Source organism: Dunckerocampus dactyliophorus, chromosome 18, assembly GCF_027744805.1.
Source record: "Dunckerocampus dactyliophorus isolate RoL2022-P2 chromosome 18, RoL_Ddac_1.1, whole genome shotgun sequence".
Lineage (NCBI taxonomy): Eukaryota > Metazoa > Chordata > Actinopteri > Syngnathiformes > Syngnathidae > Dunckerocampus > Dunckerocampus dactyliophorus.
In genome coordinates this window covers 5,949,564-5,970,344 of record NC_072836.1, presented here as the reverse complement: position 1 = coordinate 5,970,344, position 20,781 = coordinate 5,949,564, and the positions used below count along the sequence as shown (strand labels likewise).

The following is a 20,781-nucleotide window of genomic DNA, read 5'->3' as shown; positions in this document are numbered from 1 at the left end:
CCTATAAAATTCTCGGCCCATTAATAGATCACATCATTTTTATTCCATTCCCTCAGGGAGTAGCTGTGAAGGACTCCGGCATCCCGAAGGGCTTCGTCCACGACTTCCTTCCATGCCGTTTTGTCCTCGTGCGGAAAGGCTGCTGCTGCTGCTGCTGCTGCTGCTGCTGCTGCTGCATCGGGCATTGACATTCGCCACCGTCTCTTCCTGCAGGCCGCCGTGACTGAAAGTGCAAGTGACCACACACATACACGGCCCGTCTATGCTCATCCATCACGCTTTTAAGCCTGCTCCTAATCGTTGCTTCGTGAGCTCTCCTTTTTCATCTCCATCACTGGAAAAGCTGCATTGGACAAGACTGGAGCACGAGAGGACATGGAGACAATGGCAGCCTGATGTGTGTGATTTTATATACTTTACAGATTAATGAGTCAAAAAATCTGTCAAGTATTGGAGGCATGACTTTTTTGCTTATTGCGTAATTCAGGCACTAGTTACAGGCAGCAGGAAGTACATGTTCAATTTTAATAACTAATGTTAATCCACAAACGTTAGTATTATACAATTTTCTATATTTTGTGGGTGGGTGGGTAAGAAACTAAATATCTGGGTTTTTTTTTTTTACAGAATGGAGTAAAAAAATAAAAACAAAAAACTAAAATCTAATTTTAACAAAAAATGTTTAATTGTTGAGAGAAATGGACTATAATTTCCACAGAGAGATTAGATTAAGTATATTTTTATTAATTAGGAAAAAAACACATATTTGTACTTTCTGCAATCTAACATTAAAAGAAGACGCACGCTGTGCTTTTAATTTGATCACCTGGCATCTTTCAATCTTGCTACACCGGTTTGATAGTGGCATGTTGTTTCATCTCCAGTCATGCATCGTTGACTTTAATGTACAGTTACATTCCCCTGCAGTCTCCCTGCACATTAAAAAACAAGAAGAAGAAAAGTGCCCACTGAAAATAAGCACCGTATGTTCTGAAGGCAGTAAAAAAAAAGCAACAACAAAAACAAGTCGGCACAAAGCCAGGTGGAGCGGCAGATTGTCATTTTCATCCATCACAGCCTTGTTGAGCCTGTCCCTTCAAACATCTGAGCAGATAAATCTGGAGAGGAACAAGAATCATCCCTCATAAAGCTGTCCTGGGACACTTGAAGGCAGATCCGAATCAAACCAGTGTGCTCATCACTGTCCGCCATCACCGTTGCCCCACAAGCATCATTCAAACCAGAGTACCCTGGTGGTGTCTGATTGAATCTTTCTTTGTGCAGGCCACAATTTGACACCTGAGTAATTAGTGTTGGTTATCCTCTCAGGGAATAAAAGAAGAGGAAGGATTACGAAGGCAGGGTTTGAAAATCCCATGACGCGGGCTAAGTTTAGCCACAAGGACACTGGCATGTCGAGTCCTGACAATTAGCCACGAGAGGAAGGTCAAGTCGAGATGAGATGTCTTATCAATCCACAGCACATTGAATCCGATACCTCCAAAAGTGAAGACAGATCTTTTAAGAAGTTTAAATTTGTTAAAATCTCTAAAGCGTCACAGGTTGCCTCTGGAATCCTCTTTCACTCTTCCGTGGTGTATGTTGCAGACTTGTACTCCTCCACCTTCTGTTTGAGGATGCCCCCACAGATGCTCATTAGGGTTTAGGTCCATCACCTTTACCCTAAGCTTCTTTAGCAAGGAAGTGGAGGTGTGTTTGTGGTTGTTTTTAATGCTGGAATACCGCCCTGCTACCCAGTATCCCAAAGAAAAGGATCATGCTCTGCTTTAGTATGTCACAGAACATGTTGGCAAAATGAACTGTAGCTCCAGAGTGCCGTCAGCACTCATGCAGCCCCACACCATGACACTCACAGCACCATACTGGACTGCAGACATGACACACTTGTCTTTGTGCTCCCCACCTGGTTACCGCCACACACGCGTGATACTATCTGAACCAAATACGTTTATCTTGGTCACATCAGATTACAGGACATGGTTCCAGTAATCCATGTCCTTCGTTTGATTGTCTTCAGCAAACTGCTTGCAGGCTTTCTTTCCACCATCTTTAGAAGAGGCTTCGTTCGGAGAGGACCGCATGCAGATCGATTTAATGCAGTGTACGGCGTATGGTCTGAGCACTGACCGACTGATGCCCCCCAGCAATGCTGGCAGCACTCATACATCTATTTTACAAGCACAACCTCTGGATATGAGGCTGAGCATGTGCACTCATCTTCTTTGGTCAGCCATTGCAAGTGGAACCTGTCTGTTAAAGTGCTGTTTGATCTTGGCCGCCGTGCTGCAGTTCAGTTTCAGGGTATTGGCAACCTTTACGTAAAGCAACAATTCCTTTTTTTCACATCCCCAGAGAGTTCTTTGCCATGAAGTGCCAGGTTGAAATTCCAGGGACCAGTATGAGAAGCGATAACACCAAATTTAACACATACGACCCCCATTCACACCTGAGTAACACACCTTGTAACACTAACGAGTCACATGACACCTGGGACAGAAAATGGCTCATTGGACCCAATTTGCGCATTTTCAGCGGTTCAGACATGAATGTGTTGAGTTCTTTTGAGAAGGAGTGTAGGTGGAGAAAGTTTGGACACCCCTGGAATAGAGGGTCAGAAAAGGAAACTGGGCGTCTTTATATATTCCTAAAAACAATCCATCAAGAATCGACATGTCCTTTTGACCCAATTGTCTCCATCAGTCCCCTACTCAGCATCATAAGGCGAGTGTGCACATTTTCTTCTCCTACCCATTAAATGAGGTCACGAGAGGAGCAGGATGGGAGATGCAACCTCAAATGAGAAAGACGATAACCGTGAGATCTTTATTGATCTTGTATTCCTAATGGACAGACACTGTGAATTGCATCACTCCTTCCATCTCACTTTGGATTACAGCTTTCAGCTGCTGGATCTCTGGCTTTAACCATAAGCCACAAGGAAGAACGGAAGGAAGGAAGAAAGAAAGAAAAGAAGGAAGGAAGGAAGGAAGAGGGGGGAAAATAGGACATAGGCTGATGTTTTTTGCGACGTTGTCATCACGAAATTAGTAGTTTGTTCACGTGCTAGACAGGCTAGCTGTCAGGCGCCTGCCTGCAGCCAGGCTGGAGTCGCTCTTGCAGCTGTCCACTGTTTGCATTACGTAACAAGGCTGCATCACAGCCCACGCCGCAGACTCTCCACAAGAAAGAGAAAGTTGGATGGATGCTCGAGATGAAGAACCTTCAACTGTGTACAGTTTTGTGGTATTTTGACAAAACCACCTGGACACTGCAAAGCCCAATCTCACAATAGTCCAATACAATATAAGGGCTTTTTAAAAACAATGGCTGTTGTTGCAGTTGCAGTGTGCAGTGGCGGAGAACTACATCGGAAATTTGGCACCAGATTAGAGAAGGGTGCTTTGTTTACACTGCAGTGAATCACATTTGTTGGGAAGTTGTTGCTCCTCATTAGCAATGTTATCACGTAAAAAGTTGACAAAAAAAAGTGACAGAAACAGTGCCGATACAGTGTTTACCACATCCCCTGGAGGGCTGGCAATGACGTAATGCCAAATTTGCATGATTTAGCCATGATGCATTTGCATGTAATTGCAACGGACGCTGTGAGAGACAAGAGAGGAAGAACGCTGTGGGAGACAACAAGCGAGTACAAAACATGGAAGGCAAAACAAAGATGTTTAGAACAACAAATTAACTTTCTTCCGTCTCTTCACTTGACACGCTAGACATTTTTTAAAGAAGAGCATCTAGATTACCGGCTTAATATAGAGACAAAAGTCACTATGTTGGCCAGACTGATCCCTCCTGCTCCGTCTTCTTATTCTCTGGCAGACCATGTGCGTATGAGGTGTGTTAAGAAGCAGACGCCACCTACTGTACAGAGTTGTACCAACAAGCTACATTCACATTATAATGTGAATGTTCACATAATGCTCTTCCATTATAATGAGCGAGGGCAAACAGGTAGCGCGTCACCACAAATAATCAATGCATGGGAAATACCGTGATATTGAAGAGATCAGAGCATCCAAATAACTGGGATGTGAATGGATTCTGAAACACTTCCATATGTGGTGTAAATCCAGCTGGCAAAAATGTGATTTTTGCAGTTCAACTCAAGCATTAGCCTATAATGTTAACCACATTGTAAACATGTCCACACAAACACAATTCTTTGGAAAAACTGACATTTTTCTATGGGTTTTGGCCTTTCCTCTCCATCCAAACTGCATTTTTTCATCACTAAAAACAAGTATTACATGTATTAAATCTGGCTACGATGAATTTGATGAATTTAATTGCTTTTAAGGCTCATAAAAAATTACAAATTAAGGATTCAAATAAAGAATCTTGCAGATCCTTCACCCCTGCATCTGGGAGCTAGAATTAATTGCGCCCATATCACACTTTCAAAATGAAGGCGCACTGATCCACAGATGGTTTTAAAGAAAGATCAAATGTTTTCACGGCAAATAGAAGACGAGGCCTCGGGATGGAAGCGATTGAAGCGCAGCTACATTTGGATTCCGGTGAGTTGGCTGACGACATTCAAGGAGTAGCAGAACATTGTTCAAGCTGAGGTCTTTGCTCAAACATGTTTGTTGGAGGAAGCGAGCGTCATCACCACGGGAAGCCAATTTATGGGGCAATCAAAGAGCGTCAGGTGCTGCTGGATGAGGCCCGATCTAACTAAGGGGGTGTGCTCACACTTGACATCCGGTAAAATAAAAAAAAATTTAAAAAGATACCTGGTGTGCACTTCAGTGCGGTTTCCTATTGTTCACGCTTTTATTTGTGTCAGCATACCAAATAACACTCAGGTAATCATACGCAGAAAGTTACGCCTCGACTGGACGAGCACATTGTCCAACGACCTCACGCACCCAAAACAGAAGGACACCCTCCGGGTCACATACACTCGCAGTACTTTCCTTTCTATGGCAGATTTTATTTTTTTTATCAGCTGACATTTTACCAGCAGAGCTATAACAAAGAGAAAATCAATTATTTAAAAGGCGTCAAAAACGTTCCCGGAGATGTGCTGCAAGGAGACATTTTTTCTGATGACTTCACCGAGCCACAGTGAGCAACGTGCTTCTGGGCTTACAGTGTGAACGCCCCCTAAAAACAGGCCTCCACAGTGAGTAAAAGAACATTATTGTTTGTGTACTTTTATCTGTTTTAGGAACCGACGTTTACCCTTTTGAATATGCAGGTGTCACAAGATCTCCTGTCACAAGATCTGGCAGGATTAAAACGTGACAAGATTTCTCGTTCGGAAAAAAAACTCGTGGGCACTCGGCCTGTGACAACAATATATTCATTAATTCATCACACAACAAATGAAAATGAGCCGGATCATTTTGTCGGCCTCAATATATTGCCATGTACATGCGTGACTGTTTGCTTCCGAACAGGCAGAGTTCATTCTGTGCATGCTTGTTCCACAGAACAACAGCATGAACGGAGCGAGACCTTTTGTCAGTCATACATTCTCTTTGTCTTGGTGGGGTTTTCTCATCTCGCCTCATTCTCATAGACCCAATTTCCGTGTGTCGTATTGTCTTGTGAACTTAAGTGTCTCGTGGCACCCCTACTTTTGAATCTTTGGAAAAGGTCCGAACAGTATCTTATTGGTCAGAAATGGACTCCAACTGTGCGCTATACTCACAATGCAGTATCCACTGAAAATGAGCAGTACCAGAAACAAGAGTTGGGGTCAGGAGTAGACATTTGTGCCTCCAAATACAATGCTTAAATCGCTACTCTGGTTAAAACAACACTAGGGGTAGCCCATGACTTTTGCACAGTACTGCGTGTACATAAATGCACTGCTATTATCTACTAATGAATAAGTACATAAGATTTATGATGCTAAACTTTCAAATAAGACTATTCAGTCTATAATGGAAATACTACATAGTTGGTGCAAGAAAAACTCAATTCTCCCTTAATGAGGTGAATCATTAAAGGCTTTTCTTTAAGCTTCTGTCATTAATGATGCAATAGCCGTCATAAATGTTGCATATGCAGCACCAGCATGAAGTTTGTTTCATGTCTACACATTTATTCACTCATTATTTCCAACTTGTAAACAGATTTACTCCAAGTAGATTCGGGACGGTGAGCTAAGGATGGAGGTGAATACACACACATTAATAAGCTCCTTGCTAGGTGTCACCTTGAGACCACAACCAACCTTCATGATGCCGCAAGGTGTGTTCGCTCCTCCCTGGCTCCTCTCCGCGGACGGATCCCGGCTGCCAGCGCCCACCGTCGGGCTGCTGTGCTCCCGGTAGCGCCCATTGCTGTAAACTCCCTCGTAGCCCCGGGCAGCGCCGGCGGACACCTCCAGGTAGGGGCGCGTGCCGGCCGGAGGCAGCGCTGCCGTGTCCCCGCCGAGCCCCGCGGCCATGGCGGCGGCGGTCGGCCGGCTCAAGTCCAAAAAATGTCCCGACGGATCCGAAGAAGCGTGGAGCCCCGCCATGGTTCGCAGCTCCGCGGTGTCACAGCATGTTGTTTTTCATCCAGAAAGACGGTTCGGACTTCTTGGTGCCCCGGAACACGGAGCCGGTGTCCCCCCACTCTCCTTTCCGCCTACAAGCCCTCGACTCGGAAGAGGTCCGGAGGTTCCGAACCGTTCTGTCCTCCCCACTTTGGTCTCCGCGTCCTGCTGTCCTCGCTGGCGTGGTTCCGAAGAGACGGGACTACTGGTCCACTTCTGTTGGTTGGGCTGTCTTCTTGTCTTTGGCGTGCATCCGCGGGACAAATTCAAGACTGCGCGAGCACGAGCGCGACGGGGACACGGTGAGAGCGTGCACGGTCACGCTAGAGCCCTGCGTGCGCGCGCACCGTACCCCTTTACACGTTTAAGAAGCAAGCATAAAGTGAACCAGCTGCAGTACATTGAAACAGGATTTAAAGTAACTTAACTCAACGTGAGTGGTGGGAGGGTCTATCCAAACATTGATACCAATGTCGTATCAGTATATGCGTGATACTGCTTGATAAGATCAATATTTTTCCGTTGCCTTTATCAGGCGACACAGGGGGGCTTTGGAGAGCCACTAGTGTTTTTTGCTTTTGTTTACTTATTTTTTTTACTGTTGACGTAAAAAAAAAATGTATGTAACAGAAGGGAACAAACTACCTAATATTGTTGCATTTACATAATGTTATATTATTCCCAAATAAGTCGATTTTTTGTTTGTCTAAAATATCTGTCCTGTGTTTTATTCTGACAATAACCATTTCTGACAATAAAAAAAAAAAAAAAAATTTCAAGCATGAAGTATCAGTATTGACAATTTTACTTGGTATCGGAGTGATACCAACATTTGCAGTACAGTACCGCCCACCCATGAGTGGGACTCACTCAAAAGCCCACGCCCACGTTTTGCTTGATGGGACCAGGTTTTTCAAGCAATCTGGCTCAGATGATCCACACATGTGCTTGTCAGGTGATTTGTAGAGAAATTTCAAGTCAATCCGACCTACGATGTTTAACAACGGCGCCGCCATGTTTTGTATTTGGCAGACAAACAACAGCACAGGCAACACTGTAGGGGTGCATGTTTTGACCAAATGTCACCCCAGTGCACAAAGCAAGGTCAAAAAAGCATGCTTGGATGAGTTTGGTGCAGAAGAAGCCCATCATACGCCGTTATGGATGAACTCGAATGCACATGGTCCAACGATCGTTTTTCTGGACCAAATTTGACCTTGCGGAAATGCTGCGTTCGAGACGGCTGGGAATATCCCACTTAAAGAGGTCTTGATTTGATTTGATGTATTTGAACATTTAATTTCACTTCAGTATACATCACATATCGCATTTCCACATGTTCAAAAGGAGTGGGAAGAAGCAGAGCTTATTCAATCCTCGCCCGCCAGGTCAAACAAACAAAAAACATCAAGGGTAACCACGGTTGCCGCCATTGTTGTGTGACATCAGCTAGAATCGCTGCATGATCGTGATCATTTTGCTTGCACATATCAAGGAAACGCCCTCATGACTTATCATTCTCATTATTACTACGAATAATTACGTGTCAGAGGTCGCTGCTATCTGCCTGGAGGAGGGGTTGGGCAAGTGGGTGTGTTTGGGAGGGGGTTAAAGGTCACTTTTCAAAGGTTTTCCCAAGAGGCGAGACCTTCCCTGGCGATGCTAAGTGGCTCCATGTGTGAGAAAACAACACAACATCCGCTAGCTCTCGTGTTGCAACACCGGAGCGCACTAAAATGAAAAGACACAAGAGGACGATGTGATGCGATGAGACAGAAAGACACAGACATTGGAGAGGTTCCTCCACCGCCTTCCGTCCTTCCAGGTCTGCCTTGCTCATGCATTTTGTATAATCAGAAATTATTTAGCAAAAGTGCTGATTTTAAAAGCCTGGCTCACTTTAATGTAGCAAAATATCCCTTCAATGTAATAAGAATAGTACCTGCAAATGGCCCAAAACCAAGAAAAACGGCATGTTGGAGCCAAAATGGCCGACTCACTTTACCTCATATTGAAAGTGCATACTTCGGGGCGCAATCGAGCATATTTTGGGGGGTTGTGGCCTGAAAATACTGACATATTCACCAGGATACACATGCTAGCTTTTGTTTTCAAGTATGTTAAAGCCCCCCAAAAGCAATTTGGATTAATAATAATAGTAAAGAATTATGACTCTATAATTCTGAGAGCAAGTTTTAGGGGTTTGTAGCCAGCAATGTTCACTAGGACACGCATGCTAGCCAAACTGATGTTAGCGTTTGTGTATATTTATTGTAGCTGCCGGATTAATAATACTAGCAAAGAATTATAACTCGCCAGGGGGGAGCTATTAAACAAGGCTTTGGGAGGTTTGTGGCCATGGAGCTACCGCTAACATTTGGTGAGTTTTCGAGAATGTTAAAGTCCCCGAAATGCAATTTAGTGGGCAGAATAATGACATTAAAGAATCACAACTCACCAGGGGGCGCTACTGACGCGTGCGGTTGTAGATATGGGCCAATTGTAAGTTAGGATATGTGCGTCAGATGTGCGCCCTCTACAGGCGGGATACCAGCAGTAATGGGTCAAAGTTCCCAAAGCACCCTAATAATAATAACAATAATAATCACTGTTAAGAATATTATGGATGATAAGAACGTAACGAGAGAAGGTGTTTCCTTCCAATGTTTCTGCTCATCCTGGTGCTGGCCAGCAGTTAAAAGACAGAAAGCAGAAACACAAAGTTTTCCGTGTCAGGATGTTTCATCTCTGCCACGGTAGCTTCAGGGCTCTCATGGCCCCTCCCCCTCCTGTTCCTGCTCCTGCTGCTGGAGCCAGCCAGCGTGGATGCTATTGATGACAGGCGCCTATTGATCACTTCCCCTAATCCCAGCTGGCAGCCAAAGGAGAGGAGCGAGGGGGGGGGTGGCGGAATGAAACATGCTAGCTGAAATGTCACAACACCTGGATGCAGCTGGGGCGGGGGTCAAAGGGCACAAACACGGCGTTGATGTCGTCTAACCACGGCTGCCTAGCAAATGTGATAATATTACTGGTGTTGATTATTATAGCTTTGAAATATGACCACTTGTTTCCGGAGAAGCACACCTTCAAAGTCACACAAATATCTAGAAATGTAAAGATCCTCTATATCGCTGCTGTTTTTAATGACCTACTGCAAACAAACAAAAAAACCCTCTAGTCAGAGATCCTCTATATGACAGGAGCACTGCTTTTAAAGACCTACTGAAAAAAACATGACAAAAGCACTCTGCTGTTTTTAAGGACCTACTTTAAAAAAATGATAGTCAAAGATCCTATCACTCATAGGAGCGCTCGACTGTTTTTAAGCACTTATTGCAGAAATGCAAGTCAAAGATTCTCTCTCTGACAGGAGCGCACTGCTGTTTTTAAAAACCTACTGCCATAATGCTCGCCAAAGATCCCCGATATGACAGTCGCATTCTGCCATTTTTAAGAATTTATTCCAAAACATTTCTAGTCAGAGGTGCTCTCTCTCTCATAGGAGCGCTCGGCTGTTTTTGAGGACGTACTTTAAAAAAATGATAGTCAAAGATCCTATCACTCATAGGAGCGCTCGACTGTTTTTAAGCACTTATTGCAGAAATGCAAGTCAAAGATTCTCTCTCTGACAGGAGCACTCTGCTGTTTTAACCAGCTACTACAAACAAACAAACAAAAACATTAGTCAAAGATCCTCTATGTGACTGGAGAGCTCTATTGTTTTTCACCACCTACTGGAAAAAAAGGTAGCCAAAGATCCTCTGTATGACAGAAGCACTCAGCCTTTTTTTTGTTACATCACCACAACACAGAAAAGCACCAGCGATGACAAACAAGGTGGAAAGTGCGACGACAACCATAGAAGCAGCTTAGCAATGAACGTGTCTCTGTCCTGGCTGCTCAGTACAACATCAATAATAATAATAAAAATATATAACAAGATAAGCACCAATTTGCAGTGGTTAACTTCTTTTTACACTTCAAAGAATCGGCCTGTGCAGCTAATAGAAGCTATAGTTTGACCCAGGAACAGATGCATTCATTTACGGGAGAAATGCTTTGGAAATACGTCTCCGACAGCGTGGTGGTGTACCTAATCTTGTGGCCAGTGTGTGTGCAAGATAGAGGAAGTTGTCCTCTGCGGCTGGGGGTGTGTCTTCCTGAGGTATGTCTTTGTCCACGTGATCGTAACCGTCATCGTCATTGCCGTCACTGCGTTGCGCTGCGTTGTGAGGCACGACCGCAGGTTAATCAAGCGAAAAAGCACGCAGGAAGCTGAATTAATGTTTCATGATGTTTGTGTGTTGTTATGCAACAAATGAAGCATTCTGTTTTGTTACCAAGGGGGGAAAACATGCTGATTTGGCAGCTTGAACGTATGATACATTTAAAGAACGTATGAAGTTTAATCAATGCAATACAGCTAAGGGAGGACGTGAGTTGCTGTTACGTGTGTGATTTAAAAGCGTTGTTGATTACGACACACACACACACTGGAAAATTCAACTTAACATTGCTTAAATGTAGAAAAAGCAAAATGTTGACAAATTAATGTTAATGTTAGTTTGCTGCTCTGAATAAACGTGAAGCCACTTCTTGAGTTTCAACCCCAAAATACACAGCAAGAAACACTTCAACCATTTGTTGTGTATTACTGACACCAAGCGGTGAACAACGGTAACGCACGCATGCGTAAATAGGGCCAAATGCCACAATCCTCATTGACTTTTATTTATGGCAAAATGAAATAAATAAATAAAATAGGAATCAATTAAATACAATGTGATGTAATTTATTAAATTTTGTACTAAGTAAATAAATGGTAAAATATAACCAGAAATAATTAATTCATTTATGTATTTATTTCATGAGATTTTAATGTACTTCATTTTGGCAAAGGCCTGCTTAATGAATAGTTAAAGTACTAATCATAAGCTGTCAACATGTTGAAGGAATTGATTTTTTTGTAATTAAATTAAAACTACTAAGAGCTAAAGTATAAAATGATAAATTCAATCCAATAACATAATAAACAAAGACGAATGAACTAAAAATAATTTAGATTTAGCTTTAAAAACATTTAAATGGTAGTAAAAAGGAAACATTTGTTTGGAAATTTCTGGAATGACTCCAGCAGGTTTTTTTTATGCTGACCCCATCAGAATGCTGAAACGCTGTCGCAAGATTGTTGACAAGATATAAAACGATGACTGTAGCAGAGCATGACACCATGCAATTATGCCCCCTAGTGGCTATGGGCAGTCTAGCACCTAAACCAGCGCTGGAATATTCTGGTAATGCTGTGATTTAAAAGCAACCTATAACATTTAATAATAATGATGGTGATGAAATATATACGACAGTAAAAAATGTAATAATAAAAAAACACAGAAAAATTAATTATTTAATAAAAATAAATAAAAATGCAGTTGAGCAGTTTATTAGCATTTTAATCAGAGCTGGTCTCCGATCGGTATTGTCTAAATAATTAAACATTGAACTCAATAGTAACAATAAAAAAATATTCAAGGCAGCAAACTGTTAAGATAAGTAATTCCTCAACATTCTTTAGTTAAAAAAAACATTTGAAGCCGTTTTTTTTCTCCCTCTATTGTTCTCCCAGGCTCGGCTGTTTCGTCTTATGTCCACCGGAGGGCGGCAGAGAGTCAGTTCCTTACCACTGACGGTGCAGATCAGCTCAATCAAAATCACCATTCATGCATACAATGTGCATTGTTTAAATTATTATTTTTACACTCTATTCAAGTGCTTATCCTTTCAAAAAACATCAAATACAATGTTCTGAGTTTGCATCAAAGCCATGTTGTGTCTTTGGGGGAGAATGCTGGTTAATAATAACAATACAGTGCGTTGAAACAAAATAAAAGGTTTAATAAGCTCAGTGTGTCATTGCAAGGTTGCACAAGAGCCTTTCAAGCGTCCGGTCAAAATGTCCATGAATGGCATTACAAAGTACAACGCTGCAATGTGTCCTCTTCACGGAGGCTCCAGTTGACTATTTATAAAACTTTTATTTTTCTTCATTTCAACGCCAGTCTTCTTCTTGCCTGCCAGAAGCACAAACAGACATGGAACAACGCACAAAAAAACAACAACGACGACAAAACTCAGACTGAAGGTTGGGGAAAAAGCCATAAAGGGTGTCATTGGAATCCTTTTTTTTTTTTTAATGGAACAGAACAGAATAGAATAGAGTCATTTTGTTGGTAAGCAAGTGTGGTTGTGTTGAAAGGACCCGGCAATAAGAGCGCCGTCGAGTGTGCAAATGGAAAAAGACACCCAACCCCAATAATCCAGCTTTTTACCACATCCCATTTAGGCAGCACAGTAGTAGTAGCAGTTGGGCAAAAATGTATCAACACAATGTATAACAATCAACAGTAACAGCTGTTTGCTGCAAATTCCTATTTTTTCATGGCAGCCCATTTAGGCTGGAAGCTGCTTGGGTTAAACATAAACTGTCCCCCACTTTTGATTTCTAGAGGCAGCCCATTTAGGCAGAAAAGTCGTTTACCCGAAATGTATTGCACCTCAGGCTGGGCGCTGCCACTTTCAAAAGATCACGGCCAGCTGTGAACACTTTCGATGTGGGCAGCAGCCAATTTCGATGGCAACCCGTTTAAGCGCCACAATGAAGTTAAGGCACACTGAACTGTGCCAGCTGCAAATTCCATACATTTTTATGCCCGCCCACTGGGGCAGTAAACAGCTTGAGTTAAAAACAAATGACTTTTCCACATAAATGGCCTGCCTCCAAGAAATGAGAACCAGTCGCAGGCCGTTTAGGCGGAAAAGTCATTTGGTCAAAATGAATTGCACCTCTGGCTAATTTCTACAGCACTGCGTTTAGGAGTTGCAGAACACCAACTGTCCCCAGCTGGCTGATAACGCTTTTGATTTGGACAGCAGCCCGTTTAGGCAGCAAACTAGCTGGATCAAAATGAATGGTGCCTACAACTTTGTGTTCCCGAATTTGGATTTCTACAGCCGACTGTTTGGGGTTTTTTCATGCTTATTTGACGTGCAGCAAGCACGCCCTATGCTAACTAAATGCTGCAGCCCGTCTAGGCAGCAATAAATCAAGTCGGGACTGCGTGCTGCTGCCGCTTTTGAGTTCCACGCCAGCCCGTTTAGGCAGTAAACTGAGTGGGTCAGAATGATCTGTGCAAACGGTCGGCTGCTGACATTTTTGATTGACTCTTTGACAGCCTGTTCTGTCAGAAAGCTAGTTAGGTCAAAATTACAGGCCTGCGGATTTGTATGGCAGCCCGTTTAGGCACCCAAATAGTCAGACAAGAACAAACTCCGCCCACGGGTGACACATTCAATTGCCTGTTTGGGAATGAATCACACTCGACTGGTTCAGTCTTGCAGTAAGGGGAAGGGGAGGTCATGACAGTCTTCAAAAGGTGTTTACATTCAACAGGAATCACATTGGAGGAAATCAATTCATATGTTCGGCATACATCCTAAATATCTGAGGTTTTATTTCCTGAGGTGCGTACGAGAGAAAGACGCTTACTGTTCATGCATACAAATGGCGTCTAAATGAGGTCTAAATGTGTCATGGCGGTGGATATTCCCATATCCCGGACTATCTGTACTTCCCACAGACGCACACACAAAAATGACAGGCCTTGAACATCACGCAAAAGCAGGCTGCTGAAAAAAAAGAATAATAAAGTGGCCGTACCGAGTGGCGCAAGTGCAGTAGTAAGAAGTGTAATAAGGCAGAGGTAAAGGGAGCGGGAGAGGAGGACCTGAGAGGATGAGCAGGCAGCGTCGTGTAGAAGCTTCTAGCATCGGTTCCAGGAGAACGTCCCAGCCAGCGAGTAACGGCTACTTTGTGTCAACACGCTTCCAGTCCTTTGTCCGAGAAGTCGATGCATGAACATTGAAAAACACCATTTTTCTTTTTCTAAAAACAATACTGTAACACTGTGTGGGTTTTTGCATTGTACAAATACTTATGGACACGCACACATAAAACCAAAGAAAGAGGAATTGTCACGCATGCTCTCACGCGGAAAACAACAAAACCGTTATTATTAACATTTCACATTTCAGCTAAGAGAAAAAATGATGATGGGTATTAAAAGCATGAGAGGGTTCATTTGGTGGCTGCGGTGGTGAGGGAGGGGGGTGGGTCAAGACTGCTGGCCCCCCCAGTGGCTCTCCACGGGCCGCCGCAGGAGCTCCTCCACGTGCCGCGCCACATCCATGGTGTCGTCCAGGTCGAAGTCGCCGTCAGCATCCAGCATGGAGTCGCTCCTGCACACAGGACACGCGCTCAAGTGGCATTTCTACCGCAGCCCGTTAAGGCAGCAAACTAGCTAGGATCGAAATGTATTGCGCTGTTAGCCGCTATCATTTTCTGCCGCTGCTCGTTAATTTGCTACGACCGAAGTGTGTTGCAGCTTTTAGCTAGCCGCGATCAATTTCTACCACAGCCCGTTAAGGCAGTAAAGGCAGTTAGGACCAAAATGTAATGCACTTTGAGCTAGTTGCTAGCTAGCCGCTATCAATTTGTACCACAACCCGGTAAGGGAGTAAACTATCCATCCATCCAGTTAGGACCAAAATGTATTGCACGCTAGTTGCTAGCTGCTATCACTTTTACTGCAGCTCTTTCAGGAAGTAAACTGGTTAGGACTGAAATGTATTGCAACTCGTGCCCACGACCGGTTGTTGCCGGCAGCCCATTTAGGCACCAAACTAGTTGAACCAAATCAATTACACACCCGGCTCGTTTTTTGTGCCCTTCGATTTCTGTGGCCGCTTGTCTCGGCAGCAAAATAGCGACACCAAAATGAAAGACACCTGACGGGTTGTCATTTCTAGGCAGATAAATAATTGGAGCAAAAGGACTGGTTGCTAATTTGTGTCAACGGCGACCTGTTAAGGCAACTAACCAGTTAAACCAAAATGAAGCACCCGAGTTGCCTCTGTCAATTCTGACAGCAGCCCTTCTAGGCAGCAAAGTGGTTGTAAGGGCAAAATTAATTCTGCCCAATGCTGCTACAGTACCCTCAATTTTGACAGCAGCCCTTTTAGGCAGTTGCCGCCAAACTTGTTATTGCAGCCTGTTTAAGCAGCAAACAAATTGGGCCAAAATGAATTGCCACCCCCGAATTTTGAGTTCTTTGCAGCTCGTTAAGGCGGTGAACTAGTTAGGCCAGGTTGCTGCCATTTTTCCGATCTCACAGGCAGCCCATTTAGGTGTTAGACTGGTCGAAATCAAATTCTGCAATACAAGCTTCGCAAATAAAAATGTGAGACTGATGAAAAGACGGCAGGATTGAGGTCCTTCTAGAACCGCTGAAGCGTGGTGACTCACATTGGTGGGTATATGCCGTAGGTGTGAGGGTGGCTGACAGCAGCGGGGGAGGCGCCGTGGTCCATGTAGGTTGGATTTCCACTTGTTGGATCTGGATTGGATGTTGTAAACCTGTGAAGAGCCAGCGGCCACACACACACACACACACACACACACACACACACACACACACACACACACGAATAAAAGCCCATGAGTCTAAGCAAGCGGTGGCCTAAGCAACACTTCACAGCGTGATTTCCTCATCTTGCTGCATCATTATGCCCAGGCGAGCGCAGACGGGCGCCCGGCTGACTAACGAGGCTAACTCCGATGATGAGCGGAGGACACGCTCGCTCAGGAGCCCTCAGCGTGCTTAATTGGCCTCCTCCAACGGCTAACGGCTAGCTAATTACTGATCTGTAATGCAGGGTCCAATATGTGATAACGATTAACTGTAGAAGGCGAGGACTGTGCGGAGGAAGAGGAGGGACGCTGGACACTTACTCAGGCACCACTTGTTTGATTTGCGGCTTCACGTAGCCATCCACCGCCTTGGCTGCAAAGAGAAGACAGAATCAGCTACGCCAACAGAAGCGGTTGAGGTGGCGCCGCTTTCACGTACAGAGCGGAGGGGTGTAATATTTGGAGAAGACGTCGTCCTTGGGCCGATCGGGGTAGAGGAACAGCAGGTGGTTGAGGTCGCTGATGCGGTCGGCCAGAGAGCGGATTGTGAAGTCTTTGGTTGTGTAGGGCATGAGGTTCCACACCATCCTCTCACCTTCAGGAAGAACAAGGCGTCATTCATACTCAAAGCAAACATTTGAGGTGGGTTTTCGTAGCCCCACGTTTTACTATGATTTGGTTCTATTGCACATAACAAACTAGTCCTTTTGCCCTGTACTGAATCCTTCCCCAAAATCGAGGGGCCAAACAAGGCACCTTATACAAGTAAATAACCCGCCATGGGGTCCAAGGAAAGTTGCAAGTGCCAGCAATTTGATAAAGAAGGTGAGAAACACGACTGAATTCCATCTCGGATGTATGGGAAGTCCGCGGGAACAAGTTGCATCCATTCGTCATTTCTAATGAGTTCGCATTGTTTTCTGAAAAACTACAATTATTTTCTATAAAATGTATTTTTTGTTAAAGGGGACCTATTATACAAATTTTCGGGCCTTTGTATTGAGTTCTGGACTCCTATAGAGCAGCTACGCACGATAAGCCGCACAGAAAGCTTTCTAGATCTTCCAGACTCTGCACCTCTTCTTGCAGTGTTTCCTGCCTCCCGCCCAAACCGTACGTGTAATTTACTCCACCCTCGGCCCTCCTCCAGGTACGCCTCCCGCCGAGCCCACTCCCTTGTGATTGGTCACACTCCCAAGGACTTCCGGACAGCTGCCGAACCCCTTTTGTCCGATTACGTACACAAAATAAACACAGCTAGGACACTGATGAATTGTCACGTACAGCTTGCTCTCCTGACTCTTCAACACGACCAAGTAATGTTGGAAAGGCGTCGGACAGCAACAGTTTGGCGGACAGTCCGGCTTCGTATTGGCCGATGCTCACAAAACAGTCCCGTGTGAAATGCCGTTGACAGGGAATCGGCAACTCCAACCACTTCTGCCTGATGCTGGCCTCTGTAGGCGCACCCGAACCAACATTTCCTTTTAGCCATACGTGCTAACACGGCTAATTGTTTTTCATTTTCATTGAGGTAACCCCTATGACAATTTGTGTACCCCTTGGAATACGTGTACCCCTCTTTGAGACCCCCCTCGTCCCCAAAAAAACACTGAAAAGATGTTGGCCTATAAAATAAAGGTGCAGCTCAATAAATTAGAATATGGTGCAAAATGCATTTAATTCCATGCCTTTAATTCAGACTAAGACCAATTAAAGGCTCAGGAAGCTTTTGCAGTTCATTTTTTGAGAGTGTAAAGCAGTAGTTTACAACTTTTTGACATTTTTTTTTCATCAAAGTTAGAAGATATTAAGGAGTACATTCTTGAAATATGTGCGTAGTAAATGTGCAGTATAGAATAAAAGACTTCTATTTCATGAACTTTTCAATGACATTCTCATTTATGGAGATGCACCTGTATTTTTATACGGTGAAGTACTGACTGAGCAATCAAGAAATGTATTAATTAATTACAATTTTAGATGAAAAATGTATTGGTCTAAGGCTGCACGGTGGCCTAGTGGTTATCGTGTTGGCCTCGCAGCAGTGGTAAAGCCCGCTGTGCCTCATCCCTCAAATGAAAAAGTAAATTACAACCGAAATTGATTGAAAATAAAACCAAATTTAACTTTTAATTCTGTAGAGAAGTCATCCATTCAGGATGTGGCCTTTGGAAGAAGAAGACACTTTGGTGTTTTTGCACTCATACCTGCTTTGTTGGGATTTTCGGCCACCCATGCGATGGTGACGCCTCCAATCTCCGAGTCGCTGAAGCGCAGGAGAAAGGTGCCGTTGGGCTTGGACATCAGCATATCCTGAGCCTGCTGCTTGTTCACAAAGCCCAGTATGGCTCTGGAAGTAGAGGGGATGATAAATATAGACACGTCTTTAGCCGCACCATGCATCGTTCCCCTTAGAGATGATTATCTGGTTGCCATGGAGGCAAACTATTACGGTTATTGTTTATAAAGCTCACCCGTCGTTCCAGTGTAGCTTGAGGTGCTTCTTTGTCAGTTCCATCACGCCGTCAAACCACTGCCAAAATGTGAAGTTCCTGCCGGGCAAGCTTTCCTGCAACATGAACAGCGTGGATTTAAAAAAATACATTTGTGTGTGTGTGTGTGTGTGTGTGCGCGTTATTTAAACACAAGTCTGAAAAGCTGCTGTTGTCGTAATCCATCCACAGCGTAATTGCTGTGCGGCGAACGCGGGTGCCATTTCTGCCACCCGGCGAGAAAATGAGGCTCTATCTTTTGCTGCTGTGGACAAACAGAGCCATTAAGATGAGCACCGGTCCGACCGATGAGCTTATCTCGCCGTCGTAGGCGACAGAATAGCGCCGCGGGGGATGATGCAAACAACAAATACTTCAATGCTGTCCGCATGTACAAGCCATTCGTCCATTTGCTCAATGGAGAACAGGAGAGTGCGATAATTTACGCCTTCCGGTAGGTTCTTTCTTCCCTCAGAAAAGCAGAAAGGATCCTGAAGGAGCACTGATTCCAGCTGTCCTAGGCGTATTTGTGCAGGATCACAAGGGAACTGACTCTGTTAAACTGCGACCACGTCATCGTCATGTTGCGGTCTTCCTCCACGCTGGTGCTGGAGCTGCCGAAGGCCTTCTGAGCGAGGAAGACCAGGTTCTCCTCGGAGAGGCCGCGGTTGCTCTGCACCTCTGCCTTGTACTTCATGTTGATGGCCTCGCACAGTTGAGGCCAGAGCACCTTGTCCGGCACCAGGAATGGAACGCGGCCCTGCAGGGTGAAAGAGGCCAGACGACTAAGCAACACAGCATTAAAAGCTCCCAGATTGCGCATAAGTGACTTTTTAATGAGGTTCTAGCAGTAACATGCGTCCCTAGAGCCAGTTTATGAGCACCAAACGTGAGAAAAATCTATCATCTCGCTCACTTGTTTGCTCCGCTTTTGAGAGAAGAGGTGCTCAAACGCTCGGCTTTTCATGACTCCTTCGTCAGTCATGCCTATGATACCACCTCTGACCTGCTTCTAGCTAGATGGGCCCACGCCCCTGTACACGCCTAACGCTGCGTAAAAAATAAAAACCCTAAACAAAGCAGGCTTCGCTACACATCTTAAAATAAAGTGTTTAGAAGCGTACATTTCCGAAAAATGTTACTGTACGGCTTCTTTCCCAATTGTAAGAGCTCCGCATGTAAGCAACATTTCGGATCTTATAAGCTCGTACCGTGCCTGTTTGAACACTGACATTTTGCACTTTGGACTTTAGATGCGTATTTAACAATCATGCAAACAAACGAGCCGCGCGGTGGCGGAGTGGTTAGCATGTTGGCTGAGTGGTGAGCATGTTGGCCGCACCGTCAGGAGATCGGGGAGATCTGGGTTCGAATCTCCGTTGGGCATCTCTGTGTGGAGTTTGCATGTTCTCCCTGTGTGTGGGTTTTCTCCGGGTACTCCAGTTTCTTCCCACATTCCAAAAAACATGCATGTTAGGTTAATTGGCGACTCTCAATTGCCCATAGATATGAATGGGAGGTTGAACGATTGTTTGTCTATATGTGCCCTGTGATTGGCTGGCGACCAGTCCAGGGTGTACCCTGCCTCTCGTCCAAAGTCAGCTGGGATAGGCTCCAGCATACCCCCACGAGGATAAGCGGCATAGAAAAAGAATGGATGGATGGGCAAACAAACGATGTCAAGCATACTTTGCTACACGCCTTAAAATATCTCCCAATCCGTCAGCTTCATACCTGGAAGCTGTACATTTGATCACTGTGTTTTTCGTCAGCAAATACGCTAACCTGCCATACCTGGCATAGTGTAACATTAGCAATGTAGCTCACATAGCTGTGGTAGTGCTGCTAACATTTGTGTCCCATTCCTGTATATGTAAAAAGTGGATAAAGTACAAGTAGCGCCTCTTGGAGACAAACAGCTCATTAGTATTAAAGCTACAGAAGAAACGGACAGCGTCTCGAACTAATAAAAGATCAAATAAAAAGAAGGAGAAGAAGAATGAGCCACTGCGTGAGACCCTATAGCGTGCAGGAGGCTGCATTTATCGAACGCGTGTATGAAATGTTGCCGCCGTGCTGTGGTAAGTCAGGCAGACATACGTGTCTTTCAGGGCATGTCAGCAGCGCTTCTGGTTATTGCTCACCTCCTGCTGAGTGTGAGGGCTGCTCAGGTCATAAGCTACCATGCAAGTGGATGGATAGCGCTGGTCAAAGATAGGACATGAACATTG

At 44.5% G+C, this 20,781-nt stretch overlaps 2 protein-coding genes across 3 annotated transcripts in view; both read right to left on the bottom strand.

The window, feature by feature from the left end:
- Positions 1-6,926, bottom strand: part of plcl5 (phospholipase C like 5) — a 61,504-nt gene extending 54,578 nt beyond the window's left edge. Inside the window, exon 1 of the mRNA XM_054760212.1 lies at positions 6,224-6,926. Coding sequence (XP_054616187.1) covers positions 6,224-6,511 — 288 coding nt within the window. The 5' untranslated portion in view covers positions 6,512-6,926. The remainder of the gene's footprint in view (positions 1-6,223) is intronic.
- A 4,997-nt stretch (positions 6,927-11,923) lies between these two features.
- The window catches only part of stat5a (signal transducer and activator of transcription 5a), a 45,837-nt gene continuing 36,979 nt past the window's right edge, over positions 11,924-20,781 (bottom strand). For both annotated transcript variants that reach the window (XM_054758671.1, XM_054758672.1), the window contains exons 13-19: positions 19,104-19,310; positions 18,533-18,627; positions 18,266-18,408; positions 16,495-16,650; positions 16,377-16,428; positions 15,891-16,001; positions 11,924-14,824 (exon numbers count right to left, since the gene is read on the bottom strand). In XM_054758671.1, the coding sequence (XP_054614646.1) occupies positions 14,701-14,824; positions 15,891-16,001; positions 16,377-16,428; positions 16,495-16,650; positions 18,266-18,408; positions 18,533-18,627; positions 19,104-19,310 (888 nt within the window). In that variant the 3' untranslated portion in view covers positions 11,924-14,700. The remainder of the gene's footprint in view (positions 14,825-15,890; positions 16,002-16,376; positions 16,429-16,494; positions 16,651-18,265; positions 18,409-18,532; positions 18,628-19,103; positions 19,311-20,781) is intronic.